Source organism: Hippichthys cyanospilos, chromosome 21, assembly GCF_059441005.1.
Source record: "Hippichthys cyanospilos isolate Australia breed blue-spotted pipefish chromosome 21, RoL_Hcya_1.0, whole genome shotgun sequence".
Classification (NCBI taxonomy): domain Eukaryota; kingdom Metazoa; phylum Chordata; class Actinopteri; order Syngnathiformes; family Syngnathidae; genus Hippichthys; species Hippichthys cyanospilos.
Window position 1 is genome coordinate 2,547,487 of NC_142389.1, and position 25,014 is coordinate 2,572,500.

A 25,014-nucleotide genomic window follows, 5' to 3' on the forward strand; every position below is an offset into this window, starting at 1 on the left:
AGCTGGCATTTGGATCATGGACAAAGACTGGTTGTGCTCCAATTAGCTAAACGAGGCATAGTTAGATGAATTTGGTGTGGAACAACCTAAACGCTTTGACTTCAAGCCTAGTAAACTTTCATCCAATTTTTGGATGAACTTTAATATTCCAGGCTGTCTAAAGCTTAAGTTCAAAGCACAAAAGTTGCTCTTGACGGACAAGAAGTGCATTTAAGGTAATGCATTATGTAATGTTGACGTTTAAAATGACTGTACACACTTAGGATATAGGTAACAATGTTTTCAAACTTACTTTTTAAATTGCATTGTTTTGCTTGAATGCAAAAGCATCCCAGACTGCTTTGCTCAACTATGTGCAAGCGATTTGTTCATTCAAATCATTTTTAAAAAGCAAAAACCACAAAAATCTCTTGCTATTTCTAAACATTGCTCTATATTTATGATGGTGACAAACCATTTCCAACAGTGACAGGTGGAAGCGGTGGTGGATATTGTTGAAAGATTAAGGAAATACTGTATAATACTCTGAGTTTTACAGTTCACTTAATGTTGAAAACTTTTAGGTTAAGGATTTGTCTTGTTATAATGCAAAAACGTGGCATTGAGACAAGGGTGTGTAGACTTTTTATATCTGATATGAATAGACCTTGGCAGTGGAGAGGAAGTGATTCCAAACACAGCTTTTGTGTTTTCCAGTGTTTATTAGAGTAAAAAAGAAAATATTACTGCAAAGGTTTTCTATGAAACGTATATTTCATGTGTACATTATATGTAATTATATACAGTATATGTACTGTATATAATCATTATTTTTTTATTAGTACATATAATTTAAACAAACAAACAAATAACCATTTGGTTCAGAAGCAGTCATCATAAATGAGTCCACTTATTTCCACTTTTTGTGCGTCCGATCTGTTGCGCTATTCGAGAATTTTCAGTTGAATGAATTGACAGAGGCAGAAGGGCGCAGAGGGGCAGTGGCTCCTCAGCGGGAGGAGATGATGGTGTGACGGACCAGACAGCCTATCAGACACCAGTAGCTTCACGTAGGCAGCACTGTAGGTCATCAACAGCTGGTGGGCTTTAGTCTACAAGAAAAAAGTTTTCATTGAAGTTGTCGTAATTACACGTGCAGTGAACCTTGAATATTAGAATATTGTTGTTGAGGCATCTTGGTGCCAAGAAACTATGTTGAAGTGGGTTGTGGAGTTTCATGTGGATAAAAATAGCGAGTTGTCACCATCTTGTGCAGGGATGTGGGAGAAGTTGTGTGTGGGAGCGGAAATTGAACTTGGGGCGGACGGTCTAACCACTCTCCTCCGTTCTTCCTGATCAGTATTTCAATGAATTAAAATAAAGAATATAGAGTAGGATTTGTGCTCCGCATGTGTATTTTTTTTTGTGGAAAAGGATATTTCTATACAATTGAAAACTTAATGAGTGTAAAAAAACAAACGTCACTCTTTCTCGCAAAGGAGCCATTATTCTTTGCATATCTATGAATTGAAGCAGAATTAATTGTCAATAAGATCATTTGGAATCGAATTTTGGATTGAATCTTAGACCCAAAAATCTGAATTTAATAAAATTTTAAGTCAGTCAAAGATTTCTAAGAATCATTTATTAGCAGACCTTTGCTATGTGCGGTGTCTATTTCTTATGAGAACAATACTGCCATCTGGTGGCATCTTTGCATCAAAACACTATGTTGAAGTAGGTTTAAGAGATCCATTTCGACTAAAATATTGTTTTTTTGTAGTGCAACCACTTGTCTTACCTGAGCAGGTAAGGAGGCCTCAGGAATGAGACTGTAGTTGGTCGTGACTTTAGAAGAAGAAGAAGAAGAAGACGAAGTGCAATGTTTGTCTTCATTTTTTAGCAGAGGCCTCTGCTCCTCTGAACCTTGCTCCACCTCCAAGTGACCTTCTTCGGTGTCACTGTTCGGGACCTCGGCCACCATGACAAGATGGGACATCTTCTTCTTTAGCTTGCTCTGGTGAAAGAGTGGCACCATAAGTTTCTCCACAGCACAAAAACATGTAAAAGTTGTTGGGTTTTTTTCCCCCTTCCAGAAATAAATAGTCATGAATGTTGCTGACCCAGTTTGAGGGGCAGGTAAACATAAAACTCACCCAAGTGTCAACGCCCGCTAAACTGTGCTCCTCCAGTGTTTCAGTCAACGTTCGCAAACAAGCAGACATGTCCCAATACACAAAATAAAGCTGTTGGAAAGGAACAAACATTCCCATTTTACATATTGCAAATGATTTTTTTTTTTTTTTTGATGTGCATGTGAACTGCAATTTTCAATTAGATTTGGTGGAACTAAATTTAGCTCTTTCTCTCCTAGCAACAGTTTTCAAAACCTGCCTCACGGTCGAAAGGTTGTAGATATGAACGTCAACTCAGGCAACCATATGAAGACCTTGCTTGTTCGTTTTTAACACTTTGATTTAATTTAGGAGGACCAACCCGCATGCTTCCTTTGCAGTTGTACACCCAGTCGGCCACGGCCACTAGCAGCTTGTGCTTGATCATCGTCTCATTCACCTGGATCAGCCGCACATCCAAGTTCATGTTGATCTGGCAGACAAAATCAGAGTTTACACCTGAAATTCCAGTTTATTACAAAAAAAATATAGGTAAGAGATTTACAACACGCTGCTCTTTCCTACTCTTCCTTCCTTCCTCTTCGCAGCTACCTAACACTTCATATGAGCTTCACAAGGGAGACATGCACTCCTACAAGACACGTGATTGGCTCCTGGGAGTAGATACAACTTCTTGGCAGGAGAAAATTATCACTCCTGCCTTCATTGATCAATGGTCGCACCAGGAGCCAATCACGTTTCTTGTAGGGGTGCCCGTCTCCCTCATGATACTCACACATTGTCTTATCTAGACGATTGCTGAACTGTGCATATACATATATACTATATGTATATATCAAATGGGATATGTTTATTTTTTACCTCCTTTTTGTTGTGGTTGAGAACGAAGATGATGGCAGTGGTGAGGAAGATGGTGATGAGACTGACACATAGACCCAGGATCCAGTAGTTGACCAGGGTCATATAGAGGCGCATAGTGGAGAAGACGGCACACCACAGCACCACATACAGAAACTGCAGGAAGTGCATAGGAAACGGATTTGTTTCAGTAACATTATAGTTCTTGCTACATTGCACACTCTAATCAAGCGTAGGTGTCAAACCCCAGTCCTCGACAGCCGGTATCCTGCAAGTTTTCAGATTTTCTCTCCCCAACACATCTGATTAATTGATTAGATTATTAGCAAGCTCTTCAGGAGCTTGAAAATGATCCCAATCATTTGAGAGAGACAATTCGAAAACATGCAGGATACCGGCCCTCAAGGACTGGATTTCTACACTTTTGATCTAATTGACAAATTAACAATGGCATATATTGTCAACTTTAGGCGAGAGGTGGGTGTGAAAAGTAGTAGTAGTCCTTGCCCAGGACTATTTTTTGTGAAATAAACCAAATATAATGCAATGAAAGTGGACCATGCGTACCGGCGCCATAATGAAATGGAAAAGGGACGAGTTGAAAATCATGAATCTTCTGACTGAAGGAAGATCCAGGGCTGTTTGCAGCGGAACCTCAATGTCTTCCAGTGGAATCTAACATTATAAGAAAACAATAAACAATATGTGTGTGAATATTTTATTGATCACGGGAGACAATAAATGTTCATGTATGGGACCTGGAAGCCTTTCCTTTCCAATGTGGGGCTGCATATCGAGAGATCAAAACTGGGGTTTAACAGCGAATAGCTTGGAATCGTCAGAACACATTGACCTCGGAGCAGGAGAGAAATGTACATGTTAAACATGTATGTAAAAGGGATGAACAGTATGATAAGTGAAAAATGAATCACATGTTACCATTTGCCCATTTTGGTTTGTTGTTAGCCTCCGCCACGTCACTTTCCTCCATCTGATCCTGATCATTTTTGGCCTCCATCTGCTGAGAGGAGAACCAACAGATTAAGATGTAAATTATATACACTGATATCATTTTTACAAGAATAAGTTCAAAATGCTGTGTTAGCACAACATAAAAAGTAAGTTACGTACTCCCAAAAAATTGCTGAGTTTCTTTTACTCTTTAAGTAGAGGTTCAATACAAGGTTGTGTAAACGATTATCTTTTGTTGAAAATGTGGGAAACTCACTTTTTGTATTACAATAGAAGAGAATAGAATGTAAACATGCCATGTAAACATAAAGAAAGATCAAATGGCTTCCTGTGACAGCAGCTACACATCATTTTGCAATCTTTCTGCAACAAATCGAATCGCGTGCAGACGAAACCTCGAATCGGCGCATGACTGTTGAAAGCAAATATGCGTGAGACACTAAAGAAGAATTGTATTCATCATGAGACAAGAGGAAGGAAGTTGAAGTATAACACAATATTTCAAAATACTCCATCAGACAACTAAAACAAATTATTTTGCAGGGAAAATAAAAGGAAAGTAGTTTTGTTTTTTTTCTTCTTTTTTTCTTTGGAAACTTCACAAAAGTGTCTCAAAAATGCAATCGGATAAGACTGCAACTATTCCTTTTTTGGCTTGGCGTGTCAACTTTATAATTATCATGTGCCGCATTGTTGTTATACTTTCTGTGTGAGGGCTGGTATAGCTGTGAATTTAAATAGTTTTGAAATCAGGGGCCAGTAAAAACTGTTTAAAAGAGAGCTTGGGGAAAAAAAAATGCTCACCCCCCCAAAAAATGGAAAAAGTCAAGACAATTTGCAAATTTGGTATTTTAGCCAGAAACCGGCATTTCATGGGCCAGATAAAATGATGTGGCGGGCTGGATCTGGCCCCCGGGCCTTGAGTTTGACACCTATGGTGTCGCCGGCCACATTTTAACACTCAAGTGTCATGTCACAATATGCTATCATCATTCAAAGTGCGTCTCTTGATTGCCCTTTGTTTAACATTCTAAATATATTTGCTTTCCACCCCGCTGACATTTACACTAAAACACAAGTTACACACACAAAGACTGCTTCCACTTTTACAAAACAATGTCCACAATTGCACAAGTGGAAAGTTCAGCGAAAGAAAGAGAAAGAACACAACTGCATTTGTCCATCTATTTCTTCTAAAGTGTTTTAGTAAAAATAGAAGCTGAATCCATTTGTCAAATGTAAAGCTACTATGAAATGAGATCCGGTTTAGAGAAATCAAACCCACTAAAATCTACTCACCTGCTCACGCTTCTTCGCGTCAACAAAGCTCAAATGATTTCTTTCGTTCCATTTTAGCGGCTGTTGCCAGATAGATATAAATTGAGTCAGACTGAGGCGTGCACCGTAAATGTAACTTTCACACTTGGATCCAGCGATCAGCTTCCCTCTCTTGCTCTCTCTCTCTCTTTCTCTATCGTGTGACTCAGCTCAGCACAGCCTCATGACTACTGGAATGCTGCTCAACATAACATTACGTTCAATGGGAAAGTGTGGAACCCACTTTACTTTAAAGTAACACAATTTGAAACCCTTCTCATGTGTTTAAGAGAAAGTTTTCATCAAAATAACCAAGGCATAAAAATGTATACCTGGTTCTCAAACTTCTTAGATAACGACGTGGATTACGTTGGGTTTATTTAACAAATTTCAAAATTTTCGTTGCATTTTTAAAAATATATTAAACTGATTGAATTGACTGCTTTATTGAAGGGTCATGAAGACACTCATAATAAAATAAAATTAACACAAATATAACCCAAAGTTTTTCATGGACCCCCTGCATTCAGACCATGGACCCTCAGGGGTCCGCGGACCGCACTTTGAGAACCACTGCCTTACACAACCAATTTAAAGTCTTGTTGAAATTAGTTTGTTTAAGAATGTGATGCATTGTCTCATCCTGGAGACAAAATTGTCACAAAGAGAATGGAGACAATCTCAAAATATGTTTGTTGCTGATGTTGGACAAAACTAGTGGTTGGGTATTTATAATGCAAGCTGACTAGCTGTGTATGTGGCACATGGATATGTATTCAAATCAAATATGGCCGCCAAAAGGCATCACAAAAAAAGGCAATCAGATGCGGAGGACTCACATTATTTTTTGCTTCGAACTCCAAGAACGACAAAAATGAAATAAGTAGCTAAATGTTTTCTTCAAATTTAAACTCCAGACGTGCTTTCAAATCAGAAGCCACATTTTCTTCTCAAACGTAGGCGCACTGGCTTGTATTTATCAAAGGGTAAATGTTTGAGCTTCTGTTTGGTTTAGCTTTTATTTTTACAGTTACATTGTTAAAACTTTCCTCAGGAATGTTGAAGTCTAGTTTTGTCTGACACATTTCAGGTTTATTTTAAAAGATTCTCACAAAAATTTCACTCTTTGGTAATTAAACCCTTTAAAGTTTTTATTTTTTGTATCTATTTCATTTATACATGATCGTAATGGCTTGGAAATAAAACTTTCAACATTGTGTATAGAAATGTAGATTTTGAGTTTTGTAATGACAAGAGTAAACATGAAATATTAAGATGAAAATTCAATGACTGCATGAAGCACCTGGAGTATGTTTTGGTTATTTATTCACAAGACAATTGTCTTTTTCTTATCGCTCTTCATCTTTTTGTCATATTATTTGGATTTTTATTATTTTTATCATATTTGCTCAAAGGAATTGCGGATTTTTACGTATTCCTGAACTATACAGTTTTGTATCAAGTATTCGCCTATGGTGTCGAATTTGGGGTCTTTGTGTTTTTAGGTCAGTTACTGCCATCGTGTGGTAAAAAAAAAAAAAAAATCACAAGAACCCATACCCATTCTGTCACAAACCCCCCATCATTCATAGAACCAGACCTGTTTTACTTTACAAAAACATCCCTTTACTTTAGAAAAACCACACACGCACAAAACGAGAATCTATCATGTACCACCTGCCATCAATAATAAAATTACATTTTTAAAAAATTATTTAACAATGTCTATCTTTGCAAGGCTTTATCGAACAATCAGACATTCCAGATTGGTATTATCATTATTATTATTATTATTACTATTATTATTATTATTATTATTATTAATATAGTCCATGTTCTATTTCCGGTTTTGGGCTGACGCTTGGCTCATGTGACCGCCCACCTTGGTCACATGAGCCAATACTTTCAAGCTGATTCAGGGTCGCAATGTGGATCTGCTGAACGCCGTTTTTTTAGGTTCTCTTTTTTTGCTCTTATGTTTTGAAGAAGTGCTCGTTTCATATTCATTCTGTGCCCAAGCAGAAGAAATGGCTCTCGTACGCGGATGGAACTTTAAAACAGGAAGTGTGGTAGCGACAGTAGTACTACTACTTCCCGCTGTCATCATCGGCTCTGTCACGGTAAAACAACGACCTTTACTTTTTTGAACGCAATCGTCAGCTAGTACAATTGTGGCGCATTTAACTCAAGCCGTTGTTGTTGTTTTTTTTTTTTTTTGTTTTGTTTTTTTGCTTAATTCAACTGCGCGCATTAAAAATGTCCACGTAGCAGCAACAAGCGCTGTTACTATCATCCACACACACACACACACATAGATATTTGAATATTGGTCGTAATTATGACTGCTATATACTAAAGTTCTGCACTAGCTAGTTGGCAAAAGACTATGTGTCCATGACGACCTCGTATTTTTTACATAATTGATGTTATTGGCGAAAGTGTGACTTTATACCCCAGTGCATGTGTGATCTTTTACCTCCCAGCTCACATAAAGATTTCAAAGATGTTGTGCTCTCTTGGTCCAGATCAAACCCCTTCTGTTTGAGGAACAGCTGCTATGGGTGAGTGGGGTGCAAGGAGAGGTGGACACCTACAGGATACCTCTGATCACCTTCACCCCCATGGGAAGTCTGCTAGCTTTTGCAGAGGGCAGGAAGTCTTCATCCAGCGATGTTGGAGCCAAGTTCATTGCGATGCGGAGATCAACTGACAAAGGTAATGCGACCCACATAAATCCACCTGCTAAATTGTCATCAGATTAAGACAAAGTTTGCCCCCCCCCCCCCCCCCCCCCACACACACACACACACACGCACTCTCACCTGACAACAAGCAACCTAAACAAAAACCCATGACATGACACATGAGCACAGTCTCTTTGGGTCCAGAGTCATCTCAAAGAAAAGGGTGGGGCCTGGCCACTAGAGTTTTGTTAAGACCTATGTCATGGGCTTTAAAAAAAAAACATAAAAGGGATCAAATCAATTATTTTTCACTCCCTTAACGCTTACAATGACAAAGATAAGAATTACTGGCGTAACCGTTTATTGTTTTATGGTACTTTGTCCTTTGGTATATGTTTAACTTAAAACCAAGCAAGAGGTTTTAAAAAATATGCAAAAATGCATGTATGAACTGATGAATTACTTTTAAATTTAGGCCTTAAACATATGTGAGACATATGCAACATAATTAGTGAACTTGTTAGGACAATATGATTACTGCATGATGTCCTTGATGTTAACTACAATCTTTTTTTTCACAATTTCATTTTTGTTTTGCAAAAGCAATGAACAATCAAACGTTCAAGGATCTTTTTGTCCGTCGTCTAAGATAATCTTCTCCTTCATCGCACCAGGGTCCACATGGTCACCGACCAGTTTCATTGTCGATGATGGACTTGCCAAAGACGGCCTGAACTTGGGCTCAGTGGTGGTAGACCAGGAAGTCGGCTTGGTTATTCTGATCTACACTTCCTGTTTCCACCTGTACAATTGTGAACCTGCCAGTACCATGATGGTAGAAAGCAAGGATGACGGCCTGAGCTGGAGTTTGCCCAGAAATCTCTCGGTCCAGCTTGGAGTTAAGAATTTTGCTCCTGGACCAGGTTCCGGCATCCAGGTGAGAAAACACGAGGCAGCTGTGAAAAAAGATGAGCTATAATCGGAAGTATTTTTCACGGCGTGTTTATTAGTTTTGCTTCTTGAACATCTGTGACATGGATGGATGGAATATAAATGATTAACAGAAAAAATATTATTTACCTATTCAACATAACGAAAAAAAAACGAGCATTATTGGTCTTGATTTATTCATTTGTCTTTTTATCACACCCCCCCAACAGAAACGCTTTGAGCCTAAACCAGGAAGGTTGGTGGTGTGCGGTCATGGAACGTTGGAAGGCGATGGTGTTTTCTGCATCCTGAGTGATGACCATGGACAAACTTGGTTCAACGGTGCAGCGCTGAAAAGCATCCCTTACAACCAGAAGAAAAGGCCACTGGATTTTAATCCTGATGAGTGCCAGGTACTGTACAGAAGATCCAGTTTTTGCACTGCTTGATTGTTCTGGAGTCAGTTTGACTTATGAGTGCCACAACTTTCAAATTATGAGCCTAAGATTGGTTGTTGTTGTGTGGTTTTTTTTTCCCAAGTCCAAAGTTTGCATCATAAAAAGCGATGCAAAACCGCTTAATTTGACCTCTGATCTACCAAATAGGATGACGTTTTGTTTTTTTTTTTAACAAAATCGAGCGTTGCATTCTCCTCCATTTCGATATCAATTAGATTGGAACTACTTGTTCAACTCTTCTTCAGCTACACGGCCACTAAGGTCAAGGTCACACCAATACAAAATCAAACCACTTGCAAGGAACAGAAAGTGTGTGAAATAAAGCCAACTGGAGCTGAAGTTGCTAAGCTTCAAACACTTTAGCTTTTTTTGTATTCAGTAAGCCCATTGAGAATTTGGAATGTCGACCGACTGGTACATTGAGAAGCTAGCTGAAAGGCTTGACAGCCGCCTTCCACCGTCGGTGTTCTCCAGCAGCTCCTCTGGTTGCTGCCACATCAATCAATACCGTTCTAGCTTCAACTCTGACCTTCGCAATGGAGGCTCAGATTCCATGTCCCCAACCTCTCGGGGGGGGGGGGAACAATACCCCCCAAGGTGTGAATTGCGGTCCCTCAGTTTCACCATCCCGACCCGCTTATGTTCACCTTAGTCAACCTTGTTCGTGATTAGTTATAGTAGGATAACAAAGTTCAGACATTGTGTGTTGATTGTGTCAGCAGAACAATGTAGCATCTGGTGTTTTCAGTTGTACACGCCAACAAATGTTCATGTAAGGGTACAATAGGCCATGCTTGAAATGCACATCTTGGAAACATAACCCCGAGTCAAATGAATCACCCATAAAAGTTACATGAGTTCCCATTGAACCATAAAAAAATCAAATAAATAAATAACATCCCCCTCGTAAAGTGTTATGACAACAAACAGTTATGTTGCCGTTTGGCCTTCATCTTTTCCAAGACTATGTTCATGCTTGCTGGAGGTGTAGACTAACATCTACGACTATTAACCAAATAGATACACTAGCTTTTAATCTTCTGCTTTTTTGCAGCCGTTTGAAATGCCCGACGGAAGCATTGTCATCAATGTCCGAAACCAGAACAACTACCACTGCAGGTGTCGCATGGTGGTGCGAAGCCGGGATGGTGGACTGTCCCTGCCCATAGACGACCTGTACTTTGACTACGAACTTGTGGATCCCGTCGTAGCAGCTGGGGCCTTCCAGAAAGACGGGGTGCTCTTCTTCACCAACCCATCCAATGCACAACACAGTAAGGGGCCAGTACATCCTTTACACCTTTGTGCCATGAAAAATATTTAGTCTCCAAAGCGGTAGTTTCTAATGCGTAAAATCAATTCGAATTTCTATGAAAGTATTGAAGTTAGCTGGATTTGTTTTAAACATTAAAACAGAATGTTAAGCCCAAAATGATTAATAATAATTTCATGCAAGCATTTCTATCTGGTGTTTTGAATTTATTTTTGATTCTGTTTTTTTTAAACTGTCTCTGTGTTTTATGGCTACCTAGCTATGTATGCTAACCTAGCTATGTATGCTAACGTCTAATAGTTTTAAATGAGACCCTCTTTTACGCTAATATTTGAAAAAAAAGTGCAAATTAGTAACTGTAAATGAATGTCTGGATTCTGTAAAGACATAATATCGTGTTCAGATTATTAGGGCTGCAAAAAACATATTATAAAAGATTTTTTTTTAAGTTATTCATTATTTTTCTGCAGCTTTTTGACTCATCGGTATCGCCAATGAACTGGGCACATTCTGAATTGGTCATCAAACAGTCACAATCTAAAAGATACCAATTCATCAAAATATAAATCCACGAAATATGGGCAGTTTTAATGAATTTGGGGATGTACCGTTTTTAGGTCAGATTGAACTCACCACGTACATTTAAAATCATTTTTAATTGATAAAACTTGGGACACACAAGTCGTGAATGTATGTGTGCACTGTTTTTCTTCTCAAAACATTTGTCACTTTACTGTGCCTGTGCAAACTCAGATAATTATTACAGTTTTTCTTTTCTGTTTTTACCAAATTTTTGCTGTTCATTTGTGGCTAACTAAAATGTTCCCCACAGGAATTAACCTTACACTACGCTGGTCAGTGGATGATGGTAACTCCTGGGCGAAAGAGGCTCTGCAGATTTGGCCTGGCCCAAGTGGATACTCCTGCATCACGTCGCTGGATAGTGGCTCTGTGAATGATCGGAAGCACATCTTTGTCATCTATGAGAAGGGCCAGAAAGACTACTATGAGACCGTCTCCTTTGCCAAAATCCACCTGTATGGAGGCCGGTAATGCACATGAAATCGGAGGTGAGGTTAGACTTTTACGCGCTAAAAATCTGTCATTCCAAATCTCCCCAAATTATCAGGCGAATTTGCTTTATAGTATGGGAAGAGTAAGATTTTGTGTATATCTGTTGGATCTTCATACACATAAGCTAATTTTTCTATTCATGATGGATGGAAAATACAGATGAAAAGCAAAGAAAAATCTAAACGTGACTTTTTTTCCCCTCAGTTTGACCACCGGAGGAAAAACGGAAACACTTTCTCAGGAAGGAACAAAAGTGACATTTTTAGAGGACGTATCTAAAATGTGAACTTCTGCACCATGGACTTTTAATTGTTTTTCCTTAATCTTGATTCTATCTTTAATTGTGCAAAAATGGTCTTTAAGACAGGTTCATTTTTATAAAAGATTGTTGCTCTTGGGTTGACCCAAAACCCAAAAAGGTATGTGCAAGCTGTACATGTGGAAAACAACCACTTTTTATTTGGTTGTCATTGCTCCTACCACATCTGTATGTCATTTTCCAACTGTGTTTGGAGTTCAGTAGGATTAAACAAAGCTTTAATGTTGCTTAATTTTTTGGAGTTTTATCCATGTTACTGGTGTCTAGACTAGAGTATGTAGCTTGCAATGTACTTGCATTTCGACTGTAATATGTCATGCATTCAATTCGATGGGAACAGTTTCTTCTACAAATTGCAAACTAATGTTCATGACCTTTTGATGAATGTAGTGTAATTTGGAATTTTGTCTTGAGTTTTTTTTTTCCAACTCATGACTATATACGTGATTTTAAAAGTGCATACCTGTGGGTGAAAGAGCACTGGAAGCCACGCCTACTTATGATGCAATTACTGTGTGGGGAGTTTGTTTTTACAATTTTTCGTCTTTATTTTTGGATTTGCACCCGTTCAAATAGACTCCTTGACAACACTTCTCTGATCAACAGAAATAATAAATTGTTGGCAAAATAGTAACATTCATCTGCTTCTGTTATGTATCATCCCTCGTTATTTTAGGAAATACTAAATGAATCCATTGCGTCATGTGGTGCAAAGTTTTGAACATCAGTGTTTTGGTTACATTTTTAAAGGGACAACTTTAAAGGTTAATGTTGCCCTTGTGTTTTTATTCTGGCTTGTGCTGCCAGTGGAAGTAATCAAACTAAAATAACCCTGCCCTAATATAATATATGACCAAAAAAAAGGCCATATTTGTGTTCTTTTTTGTCTGAAAAATTGAATATGACCTGGAATACCCTCAGTAGGCCTATAGACTAATTTTCTCTTGGCATCATTTCGACATTTTAGACTCTTTCTCTTGGCATCCTTTCAACATTTTCCCATGTCGTGTACAAAACAAAACATTTTCCATTGTTATGATTCGCGATTATAAAAACATCTTCGCTTTCTATTTTTAACAACCGAGATTCGTGTACTGAATTTTTTTTTTTTTAAATCCCCCCTCCGGACCCAAACTGTTCCCATCTCAAGAAATTACCCAGTAGCCTATGACGGCTTTTTAGGTGACGCTTGGATTTACACTATTCTTCCCCCTCGGTCCCCCTTTTCATTTGTTTTCGGGATAAAGAAGGGGAGTACAAGTAAGCAGCAGTTTCTTTGTATTTATCCACTCACATCTGTGACGAAAATGCTGTTGGGGGGAGGGGGGGTGTTTGACTATGCGGGGGCAATAACGTTGCTTCGCTAGCTAGGTCACTGTGCTAGCCAAGCTAATCTAACCTCATTCTGCGAATCAACCTCGAGACAAGTCGGGATAAGACCAGGTCAGTAACTGGAAATGGTCTTAAAATATTGTCATATTATAAAGAGAGATAAATCTTTGAGTAGAAATTAAATACGCTGTTGAAACAGAGCAGCAATGGAATTTTGTGAAGGAGCAGTCTTGAATGTTTTTCTTTTCGGAGAGGGATAGTCTTGGTTGTTTCTAGCTTGTTTAGCATCGCTTGCTAATGGATGTATGCGTTTTGTTTTGCAAGCAAATGTCGTGGAAGTCAAGCACGGGACTCGATTTGATCCCGGTGCACGTTACAAGTGCTTTTATCAATCGTCTGACCATATTTGATTTCAGTTTAATGTTTGTACATAATGCTAACCCGTGTAGCAGGTCGTTCTGTCAGTTTCAGCTCGATATGCGCTTATATGTATTTCACAACCGGATTGAGAGTATATCAACGTTTGGAAATAAGAGTAGTATTGTTTACATATGCGTTTATGAACAGTTTAAGTGTGTTTATTTAATTTTACTCGCAAACCGGTGTCGCTAAATGTTAACGGTAAAATCAACCGGGCCTCTGTGTCCAGCGCCATTTTGTTCCGTTCCCTTATGTCTGCCGGAATTATAAGCGTTATGTGTCTGAAATAACGACTGGAGAAGCTCGTGGTCACCGGTTAACGTGTGATTTGCAAGAAAGGACACTTGACCGATAGGAACTGCTCGAAGTGTTACCACATGTGTTGAAATGCGTTACGAAACATCAACGCAGTCCCCCTCCCAGTGCGAACATGGATGGCCTGCCAGTTAGCTCCGGTTAGCATCAATGCTACGACTAAATCGCAATCGATCAAAAAAGCGTTATCGATTTGGAGGGCATATTAGGTGTTTTGAATTTTAGCAGCGCTATTCTGTGCTGCATTGACAGCCGTGTCGTGGTAACATCTCCAGAGCACTGATGGGTAAAGGCCTCGATGCTACAGATAGTCCAAGGCTTTGTATTGCGAGGCTGCTGGCCCCTTTAATCCCATATAGTTGACCAGTCGTCCACGACCTAATTTTCTAATCTCATCTGGCCATTTACACACGGTGCATGCATTCAGCGGCACCATCGGCGGTGTTGTTTGTTTTTGTGTTCCATAGTGCAAACACCATACGCAGCATCGGGATATTTGTGGGCAAAGTTGTATACATTTAAGTGCCGCAAACAGATGTTGGTATGCTTTATTTTTCGCTGTTCGCATTCTTAGTTGCTCAGGAATGCTATTCCAACATAGTTGCCTACCCTGGTATGTTAAATATATATTTGACAGGTTTATATTTTCAATAATCTTGTAGCTATCACTGAGTTGAATTAATCAACATCGGTGCCTTGGCTTTCACTCCTAATTTTCGTAGTGCAAATAATCTTCTGAAAATAATGGGATTTTTTTTCCAGGCCATGTGCTTTCCTGGTGTGCTTGCTTTTGCTTTGGTTATTACCGTGGGATGTAAAGTAGTCATACAAACACATATAGAAGCGTTGCACAACTAAGTGGCTCAATGAGATCCTGAATAATTAGTTGTTTCTTGCAGAGGCTAAAGAAATGTGCACATGTGTATTGTTATGTCTGTCAACATCCATCCATTCTCGATACATGTGCTCAAATTTTCGGCGCTTACTCTAGGCGCAAGGTTAGCCTCTCCATATTTGACTGAACCAGTCAGTCCATATGTTAAATAAAGTGTAGGACAAGTAACAAGCAGTTTTGGGAGTGGCAACCTGTTTTACCAATAGCACTATCTTAACTATAACTGAATCAATGTGCTTTGTCATGCATATGCGAAAAGAAATCATTATTTGAAGTTTAGACATCAGATGCATGTTGCTAAGACTGAGTGCCAGTTTTATGAGAATCAACAGTGTTTTAGTCTGTTATTTAGGAATCTACTAAAAAGTGAACCTGAACTCAATTTTGTTTCCCAACTTGAAGTTTTGTACACTATCTAAGGTGAGCTTTCCCCGTTTTTAGGTCTCTAGCTGTGTGCGTTTTGAAACCGTACATTTTGGACTCAATTCACCTGGCTCAGGGTGCTGCCAGTTCTTCACGCACACATTTAAAGATGGCTGTCTTTCCAAGACATTTAGGGTTGTGCGGTGATTTCTCCCCGTGTTGCAAAATGAGACGTAATAAGACTTTTCATAAAACGTATAATGTCAGTGTGTGCTTTACACAAGTTTTCGTCAAAGGTTTCTGTCGGGGCTCACCTTATAAATGTCACATGACCAAACCCGGAAAATAGGTGAGACGGGTTCTTAGCTGAGCCACATGTGATGGGAAGCCAACAGCAAGAGGCAGTGTGTATTTTTTAAACGTATTAAAAAAGAGCATCCTTTCCACATTGTAACGTGGCCCATTTGGAATGATATAAGTATTGCCAGTGGTGAACAGTGTCTTGGTGTTTCTAATGTAACCTATTGCCATCTGCATCCCACAGTCTCAGGGCTCACCATACTCGATGAGCGGACAGCGCAATGTCAGAGCGCTCTGGGCAAACTGCAAAGGGGAAGGAAGGCAAAACCAAGTATGCGTCTCTCAACCTGTTTGATACATACAAAGGAAAGAGCCTTGAAACACAAAAGCCTATTGGTGAGTATCTTGATTTGTGTCCGATCCTATGCTTAGCGCTGGGTTGGACGTGACCTGTGTCACAAGTTACAATAATGGCGTACTGCAAGAGTAATTTGCGTCACACTTGCACCTCAAGGCGCATTTTTAATGTTACTTTACACACAAGTGAAAAAAAAGAAAAACCTTGTTTAAAATGTTTTAATATAAATACTTTTAGGAATTCCCCGATCACATATTTTATTTTAATTGTAATTGTTGTTTCCCTTCCTATTCCGTGCATGTATTTATGCTTACGTTTCAAGCTTCTATATTCCCCAGGCTGCAGCACAGTTATTGCCGCATAGGCCATAATTGTGAATAATGGAAGGTTCGTCATGTGAGCTGATCCGTAGGGTTGCTTGTAAACAGTCTGTTTATTGCGCTTAGTCCCTGAAGTGTATGTTTTATTTAGGATTTTGCTATTTCCCTTCCAACATAGTAAATCTATGTGATGTTGTGATGTCCCCCCCCCCAAATCCCCCTGGCCAAAATGGCTAATGGAATCGACAAAGCTTCACTTTTCAATAACAACGTTTTTTCCTGCTTGCAAACCAGTTTCACTCATTACGCAACTTTTTAAATGACTATCAAGTGCTCACGAAATTAAGAAGTTTGATCTTCAGCTAGAACTCCCAAATTTCAGTTCTCTGAGGGCAATTAACCCTTGCGCAGTATTTTGTCCAATCCTTTATTAAAGGGTTTCACATCAAATGGAAGGTAAAGAAAGAAGACACAAGGGAGCTGAAATTTGACCAAGATAGTAACATGTCAAAAGTTCTACAACGCACGATCACTTAGTTCTCACCCTACCAGGTGTGTGCCATTCTTTGGCAAAAATAGTGAATAAAAGTATGAGAATGATGAGGAATAAGAGTAATCTCATATTGATGTGAGAAATGTCATTGATGTGATTTCTGGTTCCCTGACTTATACTCTCCTTTGTCTGATCAGTTCCCCCCCGCCATGGCTTGCAGTCTCTCGGTAAAGTTGCCTCTGCCCGGCGTATGCCACCCCCTGCCAATTTGCCAAGTCTGAAGGCAGAGAATAAAGGCAACGATCCCAACGTCTCACTCGTTCCCAAAGACGGCACAGGATGGGCAAGCAAACAGGATCAAGCGGACCCAAAGAGGTAAATGGTGCTTGTGTAGTGTATTAAGTAAATAGCATATGACAAATTGTACTCGAATCGTACTTTTCTCTTACAGAAGTTTACATATTGATGTATGTGTGTACTTTTTCAGTACCGATGCATTGTCAGCACCGCAGCAGGAACCGCAGCAGCCTGTGGCTTCACAGACGCCTGCACCGACCCGTCCGAGAACCCCGCCAGCTTCGGAGGTGCCAACGGTCACAGTAAGATAAATGCGTCATAATATTAATAAATGATGCCATTTTAGCTTGTAAAAAATCGCAGTAGTCGCATATCTTATTTTTTTATTTCTGTCATTCCTGCTCAGGCTATGGCCCCAGCTTCAACACAGGCCGTAGGGGCAAGGTCCTGGGCACAGGCCAGTGTTACACATGGAGTACCAGGGGATGGTGGGTCTTCACACATGCTAATAAGAATGAGCCCTTTTTCTCACAGTGAAGTTTTTATGAAAAGACAAATTCCTGTTGACATTTCTTTTGCAGGTGGAAAGGGATCAAACCTACCGTCGCCATTCTCTCGCGAGGAATTTCCCACCCTGCAGGCGGCTGGCGACCAGGACAAACCTGGCAGAGAACAGGGCACTGCAGATCAGTGGTATGGGCCCGGACCAAGCCTCCGCCCCCAGAGTGAGTTCTGATTCTTTATTCTCAGATGGATACATTGTTTTTGAGTAATGCAGAACATTGCAGAAAGCACACAAACCTTAACCCTAACTCAAGTAATAAGCTGAAAACACACATTTCTTTCATAGGAAAGAAATGTGTGTTTGAAGTACACAGAATCGGTCATTTAATTTCTGTGTCATTTGTAGACGTTACAAGCTGGCGGGACGGTGGGGGCCGAGGTCTGGCACCCACCCTCTCTGGGGAGGGGGCGGCAGAGGGTGGCAGCGGCGGGGCTTTGCTGATGGACGGGGCAGCCGGGGTCCCGCCTCAAAACTCGCAGTCCCACTTGCCACCTAGGAACCCTCCCGCAGGCAGTCCCGCTTTACCCCTGCCTCAGCCCCCTGTGGGGCCTGGGTTTCCCCAATTCCGAGGGATCATGCCTCCATTCGTGAGTTTGTTTTTTAATTCTTTAAAGTTTGCGCAAATGTAATTCTCCAACTAAGTTTTACGTGTGGATGTGTTATCCCCTCCTAGATGTATCCACCATATTTACCCTTCCCGGCAAACTATGGTCCTCAAGGGCCTTACAGGTTTACACCACCTGGTGAAGGTCCAGCTCCAAGGTATGCACTTTTCAATTATGTAGTAATGCTTTGAAAAGTTAAAATGTACCTCCAGAGCTCAGAAGGAAACTTTGTGTCAGACGCCATGGCGGCAGGCATATTAGCTATTTCTTGGCGTCGTCTGCTGCTCAGTTAAGTGAACAGAATAAGAATTTCATTGTATGGTACAACTATACATAGAACAGTAAATCTCTTGAATTCAAGACTTCAATTTGGTGCATTTTAATTAAACACATAAGTACACATTCTGTAGTAAATTCACATCACCATACCTTCAACTCTCTGAGACTTTTGCACTTTTAGGTTGAAATGAATCCTGATAAGGATGAACAGCCTGTCTGTTCACCAAAAAACAACGTAGACGATGCCACATAACCCATTTCTTACTCCTGTTAACGCTGTTCCACCTTTTTCAGGTTCGCTCGGTCGCAGGCCGGTCCAGACAGCAGGCCTCAGCTTCTCTCGCGAGATGCAGGTGGAGAGGTGGTCAAGCGACCTTCCATCCTAAAGCAGGATGACCTCAAGGAGCTCGACGAGCTTGACCACGATGGAGATGAAGGCTGGGCAGGTCTGACTTTGCGCATTCGTAATAATCTCAACAGATGTTTTTAATTGAGATTTTCGAAACTGCGAATAGGTTTAAACGTATCTAATGTAAACCATTTTATTTGAATTATACATGCATGTATTATTTGGTGACAAAAATTCAACAATCATTGAGTTTGGATACTTAAATCTAGGTTAAGTTTTCAAAGGGCTTCATTAAATGATTATTTGTCCTCTTTTGGTTTAACAGGGGCACATGAGGAGATTGATTACTCTGCAAAGTTGAAGTTCAGTGATGACGAAGGAGATGAGGAGGGGGAAGAGGATGCAACCGAGAGCAAGAATGACTCAAAGTCAGTCTCTGACCAATAAACAAGTTTCTTGTCATTGTTGTTTTACACTCATTTTAAAATAACTATTTTAGTGAGCAGCAGAAATCTCAAGAATCCGCTTCTGCAACCTCATGCTCTCGAGCCTCAGACAGCAGCGGAGATAACCGCCACAGCCCTCCCTCCAACACTGACGATGCCTCCATCAAGCCAGGATGGGCTGACGGTAGTCAAGGAGCACCTTCCAATTACCAGGTAACTTACATATTATTGTTAGGGCGTTGTAGGGTTCGGCAGAGATGTGCGGTCTCATAAAGGCACGTTGTGTTCGATCAATTTAAATAGTGTGTAGTTATTAGTTGGCCCAGGCACAGTTTAAAAGGCAGATGCCCAACATACCACACAGGCTTGTGGAGGTGTTGGTGTATATCTACGCTTTATAAGGCTAGACTATTGTGGTGGAGTACGGCTGATGGTGTCTACCTGTATACAGGGGCGCAGGCATGGACTGGGTGGTCACCGGGAGCAGCCCTCCCCCCCACCTGGGCCACTCGTCGGACAAGGGCCTCACTCCTTTTACCGACAGGTAGACACCTTGACAGGGCCTTTAGACATAAAGTCCACCGTTTCTCACCAATGGGCCACAGAAGTCATTCATAAGCAGAGTTTGCCTTTTGGTGTTTTTTTGTTTTTTTTTCTCTGTATATTTTATTCTTCGGTCATAACAAAAAAAAATCTCTGCACAACTGCCAGCATCCCAGCATCCTAACAAGAATTGAAGCTACTTAGTATGATGATGACAATAATTATAACTCCCTTTGTTCAGGACCGGTCTCACAACCAGAATGCATCATTGGGCTCTGGAAAAGTAGGCCACACCCAGCATCAAGCAACAGCAGGAGGCCCCACCCCTCCTCCCCAGCCTGGTTTGCTGGTCCATGGAGTCCCTGGGGACGATGAGGATGAGACATGGCGTCAGCGCAGGAAGCAATCTTCCACTGAGATCTCAGCCGCTGTGGAGCGAGCCCGGCGACGCCGTGAGGAGGAGGAACGTCGGATGGAGGAGGAGAGACGTGCAGCCTGCGCAGAAAAGTTGAAGAGGCTGGATGAGAAGCAGCAGCAGCAACAAAGCGGCAACGTCGGAGGAAGCGGCGGCAGTAAAACACCCAGCCTTGATGGAAATTCTGTGGCGGCCACAGCCGGCAGCCCGAGTCCATCTTTGTCTGCCTCTGCGTCGTCTCCCAACATTAGCCAGCCACCTTCACCATGCGTCGACCCCGAAGAACCTCCCGTGTTGCCTGCCCAGTCGGGCACAGGTCTTGGTGTTGGTGACAGGAAGAGGGCAAGCAGCAACAGCAGCTATGAGTCAAACACAGGTATGTTCGCAGATGGTAATGACTACTCTGTGTACTTTGTTTGATTTCAAACCTACATATATACAATCAATTATCTTTGCCTTTCAGATGCCCAGCATTGTGCTCAGCCAGCTGTGTCACAGCCACAGCCTCCTACGTTGGAAGTACCTTCACCAGTAGATAAAGAGGAGACTGTCTGCACTCCTCACATACGAACAGGAAGTGGAGGTGAAAGAGGGACGGAAGCAGTGAAGACTGAGAATCTTGGTGGAGGATCGAGCCGTCAAGTAATCGTTCCTCCGGGCCAGGGTTACTCAAAGTACCAAAAGTCCCTTCCACCTCGTTTTCAGAGGCAGCAGCAGGTAAGAAATGACAATGGCAATGATTATTACTGATATCTACTAAATATGTACCGTATATTGTCATATGCTAGAGATGAAACATCAATTTAATGAATATAAGTTACAGTAAACAAGCGAATGTTCTTATCCTCAAACTATCCTTCTCTTCGTGTTGTTAGGAGCAGCTATTGAAGCAGCAGCAGCAACAGCAGTGGCAACAACAGCATGGCCAGGCATCCCAAAGCCAGCTTGCCCCCCAACCCCAAGCACCGCAGGGTCCTTCTCCAGTTTCAACACCCCAGCCGGGACCTGGACCTAAGCAGGGTGGACCACTGTATCAACCCGGCAACTTAGTTCGTCCCCTTCCAATGAATTTTGACCCCCGTTGGATGATGATGTCCTACATGGACCCACGCATGATGCAGGGCCGCCCACCTGTGGATTTCTACTCAACTGGAATGCACCCATCAGGTAAGAATAAGTTTGTAATCATTTCAAATATACAGTATCTATTTGGATCATTCGAGTTATGTCATTAAAAAAAACACACACACAATCATCAGGTCTAATGGGGCGTGAGCGGTCCGATTCAGGGGGATCTGGCTCCGACCCCTTTGACCGACAACAACAGCATCCAGGGCACCCTCATCGTGGTACTCCCCCTAATGATACTAAGCTGGCCTGGGGGCCTGAGGTCTTTCCGGGCGGAGGAGAAGGATGCGGGATAAATCCCCCTCTGAGGCAGAGGCAGATGTCAGAGGAAGAGGATGTGACCAAAGGGTCCAGGTATGGGGACACATTAAAGCTTATTGCTATTTAAAAGTTTTATGCTTTGTTGGATTCTTATACACGTCAACCAAGATGTTATCTTACCATAATTGATTTTATATGGCCCCACTAGCCTTAATGTGGTATTCTTATTAATATTGCATTTGCAGAATACGAGTGAACAAAATCCTTCCATTTTATCCCATCTCAAGGGGCAGTCATTATTATCATTTTGCCATTTGCTATCAACTGAACATGACATTACATTTGCTCAGGTAACAATCCATCACGGCCCATTTCTTCTCTGGGTTTGGTCATGCAACATTTGCAATTTAAGGCGTGATTGATCTTTACCTGGGCCCTGAGCAACTGTGATGTCATTTTAAGTATATATGGAAAAATGGCCATCTCCTGAGATGCATTAACTACACCTTTAGGTCAGGCTTCAATGTGCTAACTGACAATTACATAATTCCATGTGTGTCATCTTCATGGATTCAGGAGTGACACTCCTCCGCATCGGATACGAGAGGCTGGAATGGGACCCATCAAGCAGTCCAATACAAGCTCTGGCCCGTCCAACCAGACGCCACCGCCTGCTAATGTGCCGGGCAGCAGCCACCCCCCTCACCATTACATGGGTGGGCGAAGCAACTACAACAACTTTCAGGATCAAGGTGCAAGGATGACACAGCAACACCAACAAAGAGGTGGCGAAAGGGGAACCCACTCCCATGCCTTCGCCCATCAGGATGAAGTCCAAGCTCGGGGATCTCAACCAGGCCAGCGCTGGGGGGCTCCACACCCTCACTATGACCGTAATGGCCGTGCAGAAATCAGTAATGTTGAAGGCAACGCTCACCTCCAACATCATCACAACCACCACCCTCAGCAGCCTCACTACACTGTCCAATCACATAAGCTTGAGAACAGCCATGACAGGGTAGCTGAGGGCCCTCAGAAGAAGGCCAGTTCTTCCCCCCCACTCCACCAGCCCTCCCTCTCATCCTCATGCTCCTCATCTTCCTCTTCTGCTTCTACTCGGGAAGATGGCAATGTCAAGGCCGCTTTGCATCATCATCCTCATTCTCTCAGAGAAAGTGATGCTGGTGTTGGGCAAAACCTTGGTGAAAGAGGTAGTAATAACAGCAGTGGCGGTCATGTAAAACATGAAAAACCAAGCGCTGCATATGCGCCACATGCTTCTGTGACTTCTAGCTCACCTCCTGCTCATCACGGCAGCCACGCTCAGGCCCAGCACCATTCCCATCCGAGGTCTAACCAAAGAGGAGGGCGGGATCATAAAACCGAGACCCAGTGGGGTCCTCGACCCGGCAGCACCAGCGCGGGTGGGAATTCCTCACATGGCAGGAGGGCCAACAATGCAGGTGGGAACATTTCCCGCGGTGCAGAAGATGCATCCCATGTTCCATCAGAACACAAGCCTGGCAGCCAGGCAGGACCCAATAATCCCAACAAAAGGGCGGGTCCAATCAAGAAGCCAATGATAAAAGAGACAAAGAAAGAGGAACAAGTCGATGGAGGAGACAAATCGAGCCAAGGCTTTGTTAAGGAGAAAGGGAAGGATGGTGTCCAAGCCACCTCCGCAAAGCAGGATGCCTCTCATAACGCATCAGCTCCATCGGGCAAAGAAGAGCCTGCTGTGACAATAAAACCCAGGAATGGCGGCAAAGAACGGCAGCCCGGCGGAGGGGGCGGCGGGTCTGGGAGAGCACCTAAAGACGCAGACGCCACTTCTTCAGGATTTTCAGGATCCTCGTCCCGCAGGGACAGAGACCGTTCTTTTGAACGAAGAACCGCCAATTCCCATAATCCTGGAGTTGCCAACAAAGGCACGCGGGGCAGAGGTGGCCGAGGCGGAGAGTTTTATGGCCGTGGTCGCGGTTATAGAGGAACCTACACAGCCACCGCCGGGCCTGCTGGTGGCAACCGCGGCAGAATGGCCGGCAGGAGTGGCAGAGACTTTCGCGCATCTGTTGCTGTCGGCCACCATCACGATTCAAAGGGCGAGGTCCCCGGCGGTAGGCACGGTCAAGATAGGCCCCGTCACAACCCGGCCAGGGCCAGGAATCGAAGCGAAACGCGCAGCGAGGGCTCTGAATATGAAGAAATTCCCAAGAGGAGGAGAGAGAGGGGCTCGGAGACGGGCAGCGAGAGTGGCGCGAGTGACGTCGGTCAATCGGACAAGGATGACACCCGCAAAGCCAACGCCAAGAATGGCGTTGCTAATACTAACACCGCTACCAGCGGCAACGTGTCCTTTGCACCGCCGAGAGTGTCGCAGGCTCGGGTTTTTACTCCGAGAGGCGTGCCGTCAAGGAGGGGCAGAGGCGGTGGTAGCGGAGGGAACATCTACAGGAATAGCGGCAACGTCGGCGGACCCGCTGGGGGACACAGGGGTGCCCCCAGTTCGGCCTCTCACGGGGGACCCTCAAGGCAGCCGCACTCTGCGCGAAGGCAGCAGGCCCCGTCGCAAACCTCAGGGCACAAAGATTCGGGCAGGGGGGGACCTCCTTTGGAGAAGAAGGAGAAGACAGTTGAAGGACTTCAAGCTCAAAGTCATGGTTCCAATCCACCTCAAACCCCTTTGTTGGCTGCAGCTCCTCCAACTCAAGCGTCCACCGACAACGGCGCTGTTCTCAACCAACAAGCTTCGACCAACGCCGCCTCGGTCGCCGGCGGGCCAAATTCAGTCCCTCCTCCCGCCAACCGCGGGTTCCCTCCCGGTGGCTTCGAGCGACCCAAGCGTCGCCGTCACGTGCGTTCCCAACATCAGCAGGACAAACCGCCTCGCTTCCGGAGGCTGAAAGAACGAGAGAACGCCGCGCGGATCAATGGCGGAGTGGGGGTGATCGGGGGAGGAAGACCCTCCTCCCCCTCTGTAAACTCGGTTCAGGACAGTAATGGAACCGCTGTCACGACGACGTTGATCACAAATGCCCAGAACGCAAACCACGGCACCGCGCTGACAGCTAACAATAACAGTGGCGGCGGGCACCTGGGCAACGCTAACAGCCACCACCATCAGCACTTCAGCCAGGGCGGCACAGGACCCGCCCACCCCCAGCACCACCACAGCCACGGCGCCAAGTCCCCAGACTTCACCAACCAGAACTCTGACCAGGCCAACGAGGAGTGGGAGACGGCCTCCGAGAGCAGCGACTTCACCGAGTTCCGAGACAAAGAGGGCGCGGGGAAACCGTATTCTCACCATCACCACCACCTCGCCAAGGGA

The 25,014-nt window shown here is 42.9% G+C and overlaps 3 protein-coding genes across 12 annotated transcripts in view; 2 read left to right on the top strand and 1 right to left on the bottom strand.

Moving 5' to 3' along the window:
- Positions 1–687: 687 nt before the first annotated feature.
- Positions 688–8,161, bottom strand: tmem268 (transmembrane protein 268). 8 transcript variants are annotated; one of them, XM_088405322.1, is made up of 10 exons: positions 8,084–8,161; positions 7,863–7,967; positions 3,912–3,993; positions 3,731–3,825; positions 3,540–3,647; positions 2,976–3,128; positions 2,476–2,586; positions 2,136–2,225; positions 1,781–1,996; positions 688–1,091 (listed from the first exon to the last, which is right to left on the bottom strand). In XM_088405322.1, exons 3-10 carry the CDS (start codon positions 3,988–3,990, stop codon positions 924–926), a joined length of 1,020 nt encoding a protein of 339 aa, XP_088261448.1. In that variant the 5' UTR covers positions 3,991–3,993; positions 7,863–7,967; positions 8,084–8,161; the 3' UTR covers positions 688–923. The 8 variants fall into 8 exon arrangements, with proteins under 8 accessions (XP_088261448.1, XP_088261444.1, XP_088261449.1 ...); XM_088405318.1 differs by having other exon boundaries at positions 7,738–7,967; XM_088405323.1 differs by lacking the exon at positions 8,084–8,161 and having other exon boundaries at positions 3,912–3,990; positions 7,738–8,018.
- neu1 (neuraminidase 1) lies at positions 7,150–12,633 on the top strand. Its single transcript, XM_088405316.1, has 7 exons — positions 7,150–7,381; positions 7,787–7,976; positions 8,620–8,882; positions 9,106–9,288; positions 10,388–10,607; positions 11,439–11,676; positions 11,885–12,633. Exons 1-6 carry the CDS (start codon positions 7,289–7,291, stop codon positions 11,657–11,659), a joined length of 1,170 nt encoding a protein of 389 aa, XP_088261442.1. The 5' UTR covers positions 7,150–7,288; the 3' UTR covers positions 11,660–11,676; positions 11,885–12,633.
- A 529-nt stretch (positions 12,634–13,162) lies between these two features.
- prrc2a (proline-rich coiled-coil 2A) overlaps positions 13,163–25,014 on the top strand; it is a 14,704-nt gene continuing 2,852 nt past the window's right edge. Inside the window, exons 1-17 of one of the 3 annotated variants that reach the window (XM_088404937.1) lie at positions 13,163–13,259; positions 15,869–16,020; positions 16,993–17,170; positions 17,283–17,394; positions 17,499–17,580; positions 17,674–17,817; positions 18,003–18,244; positions 18,331–18,419; positions 18,836–18,987; positions 19,216–19,318; positions 19,390–19,549; positions 19,788–19,880; positions 20,121–20,670; positions 20,758–21,011; positions 21,170–21,461; positions 21,554–21,776; positions 22,260–25,014. The exon at positions 22,260–25,014 is cut by the window's right edge and continues 2,852 nt beyond it. In XM_088404937.1, the coding sequence (XP_088261063.1) occupies positions 15,906–16,020; positions 16,993–17,170; positions 17,283–17,394; positions 17,499–17,580; positions 17,674–17,817; positions 18,003–18,244; positions 18,331–18,419; positions 18,836–18,987; positions 19,216–19,318; positions 19,390–19,549; positions 19,788–19,880; positions 20,121–20,670; positions 20,758–21,011; positions 21,170–21,461; positions 21,554–21,776; positions 22,260–25,014 (5,544 nt within the window). In that variant the 5' untranslated portion in view covers positions 13,163–13,259; positions 15,869–15,905. Of the gene's footprint in view, positions 13,260–13,360; positions 13,443–15,868; positions 16,021–16,992; positions 17,171–17,282; positions 17,395–17,498; positions 17,581–17,673; positions 17,818–18,002; positions 18,245–18,330; positions 18,420–18,835; positions 18,988–19,215; positions 19,319–19,389; positions 19,550–19,787; positions 19,881–20,120; positions 20,671–20,757; positions 21,012–21,169; positions 21,462–21,553; positions 21,777–22,259 lie in introns of those variants that run through there. The other 2 variants (XM_088404936.1, XM_088404938.1) reach the window with 2 other exon arrangements.

Excerpts from the sequence above, each read along its gene's own strand:
- tmem268 (XM_088405322.1), bottom strand. The coding sequence starts at position 3,990 with ATGGAGGCCAAAAATGATCAGGATCAGATGGAGGAAAGTGACGTGGCG. Across the intron at positions 3,648-3,730 it reads TGGAAAGGAAAGGCTTCCAG|ATTCCACTGGAAGACATTGA; the intron begins GTCCCATACATG and ends TTATAATGTTAG. Across the intron at positions 1,997-2,135 it reads TAGCGGGCGTTGACACTTGG|AGCAAGCTAAAGAAGAAGAT; the intron begins GTGAGTTTTATG and ends CTCTTTCACCAG.
- neu1 (XM_088405316.1), top strand. The coding sequence starts at position 7,289 with ATGGCTCTCGTACGCGGATGGAACTTTAAAACAGGAAGTGTGGTAGCG. Across the intron at positions 7,977-8,619 it reads GCGGAGATCAACTGACAAAG|GGTCCACATGGTCACCGACC; the intron begins GTAATGCGACCC and ends TCATCGCACCAG. Across the intron at positions 10,608-11,438 it reads CCCATCCAATGCACAACACA|GAATTAACCTTACACTACGC; the intron begins GTAAGGGGCCAG and ends TGTTCCCCACAG.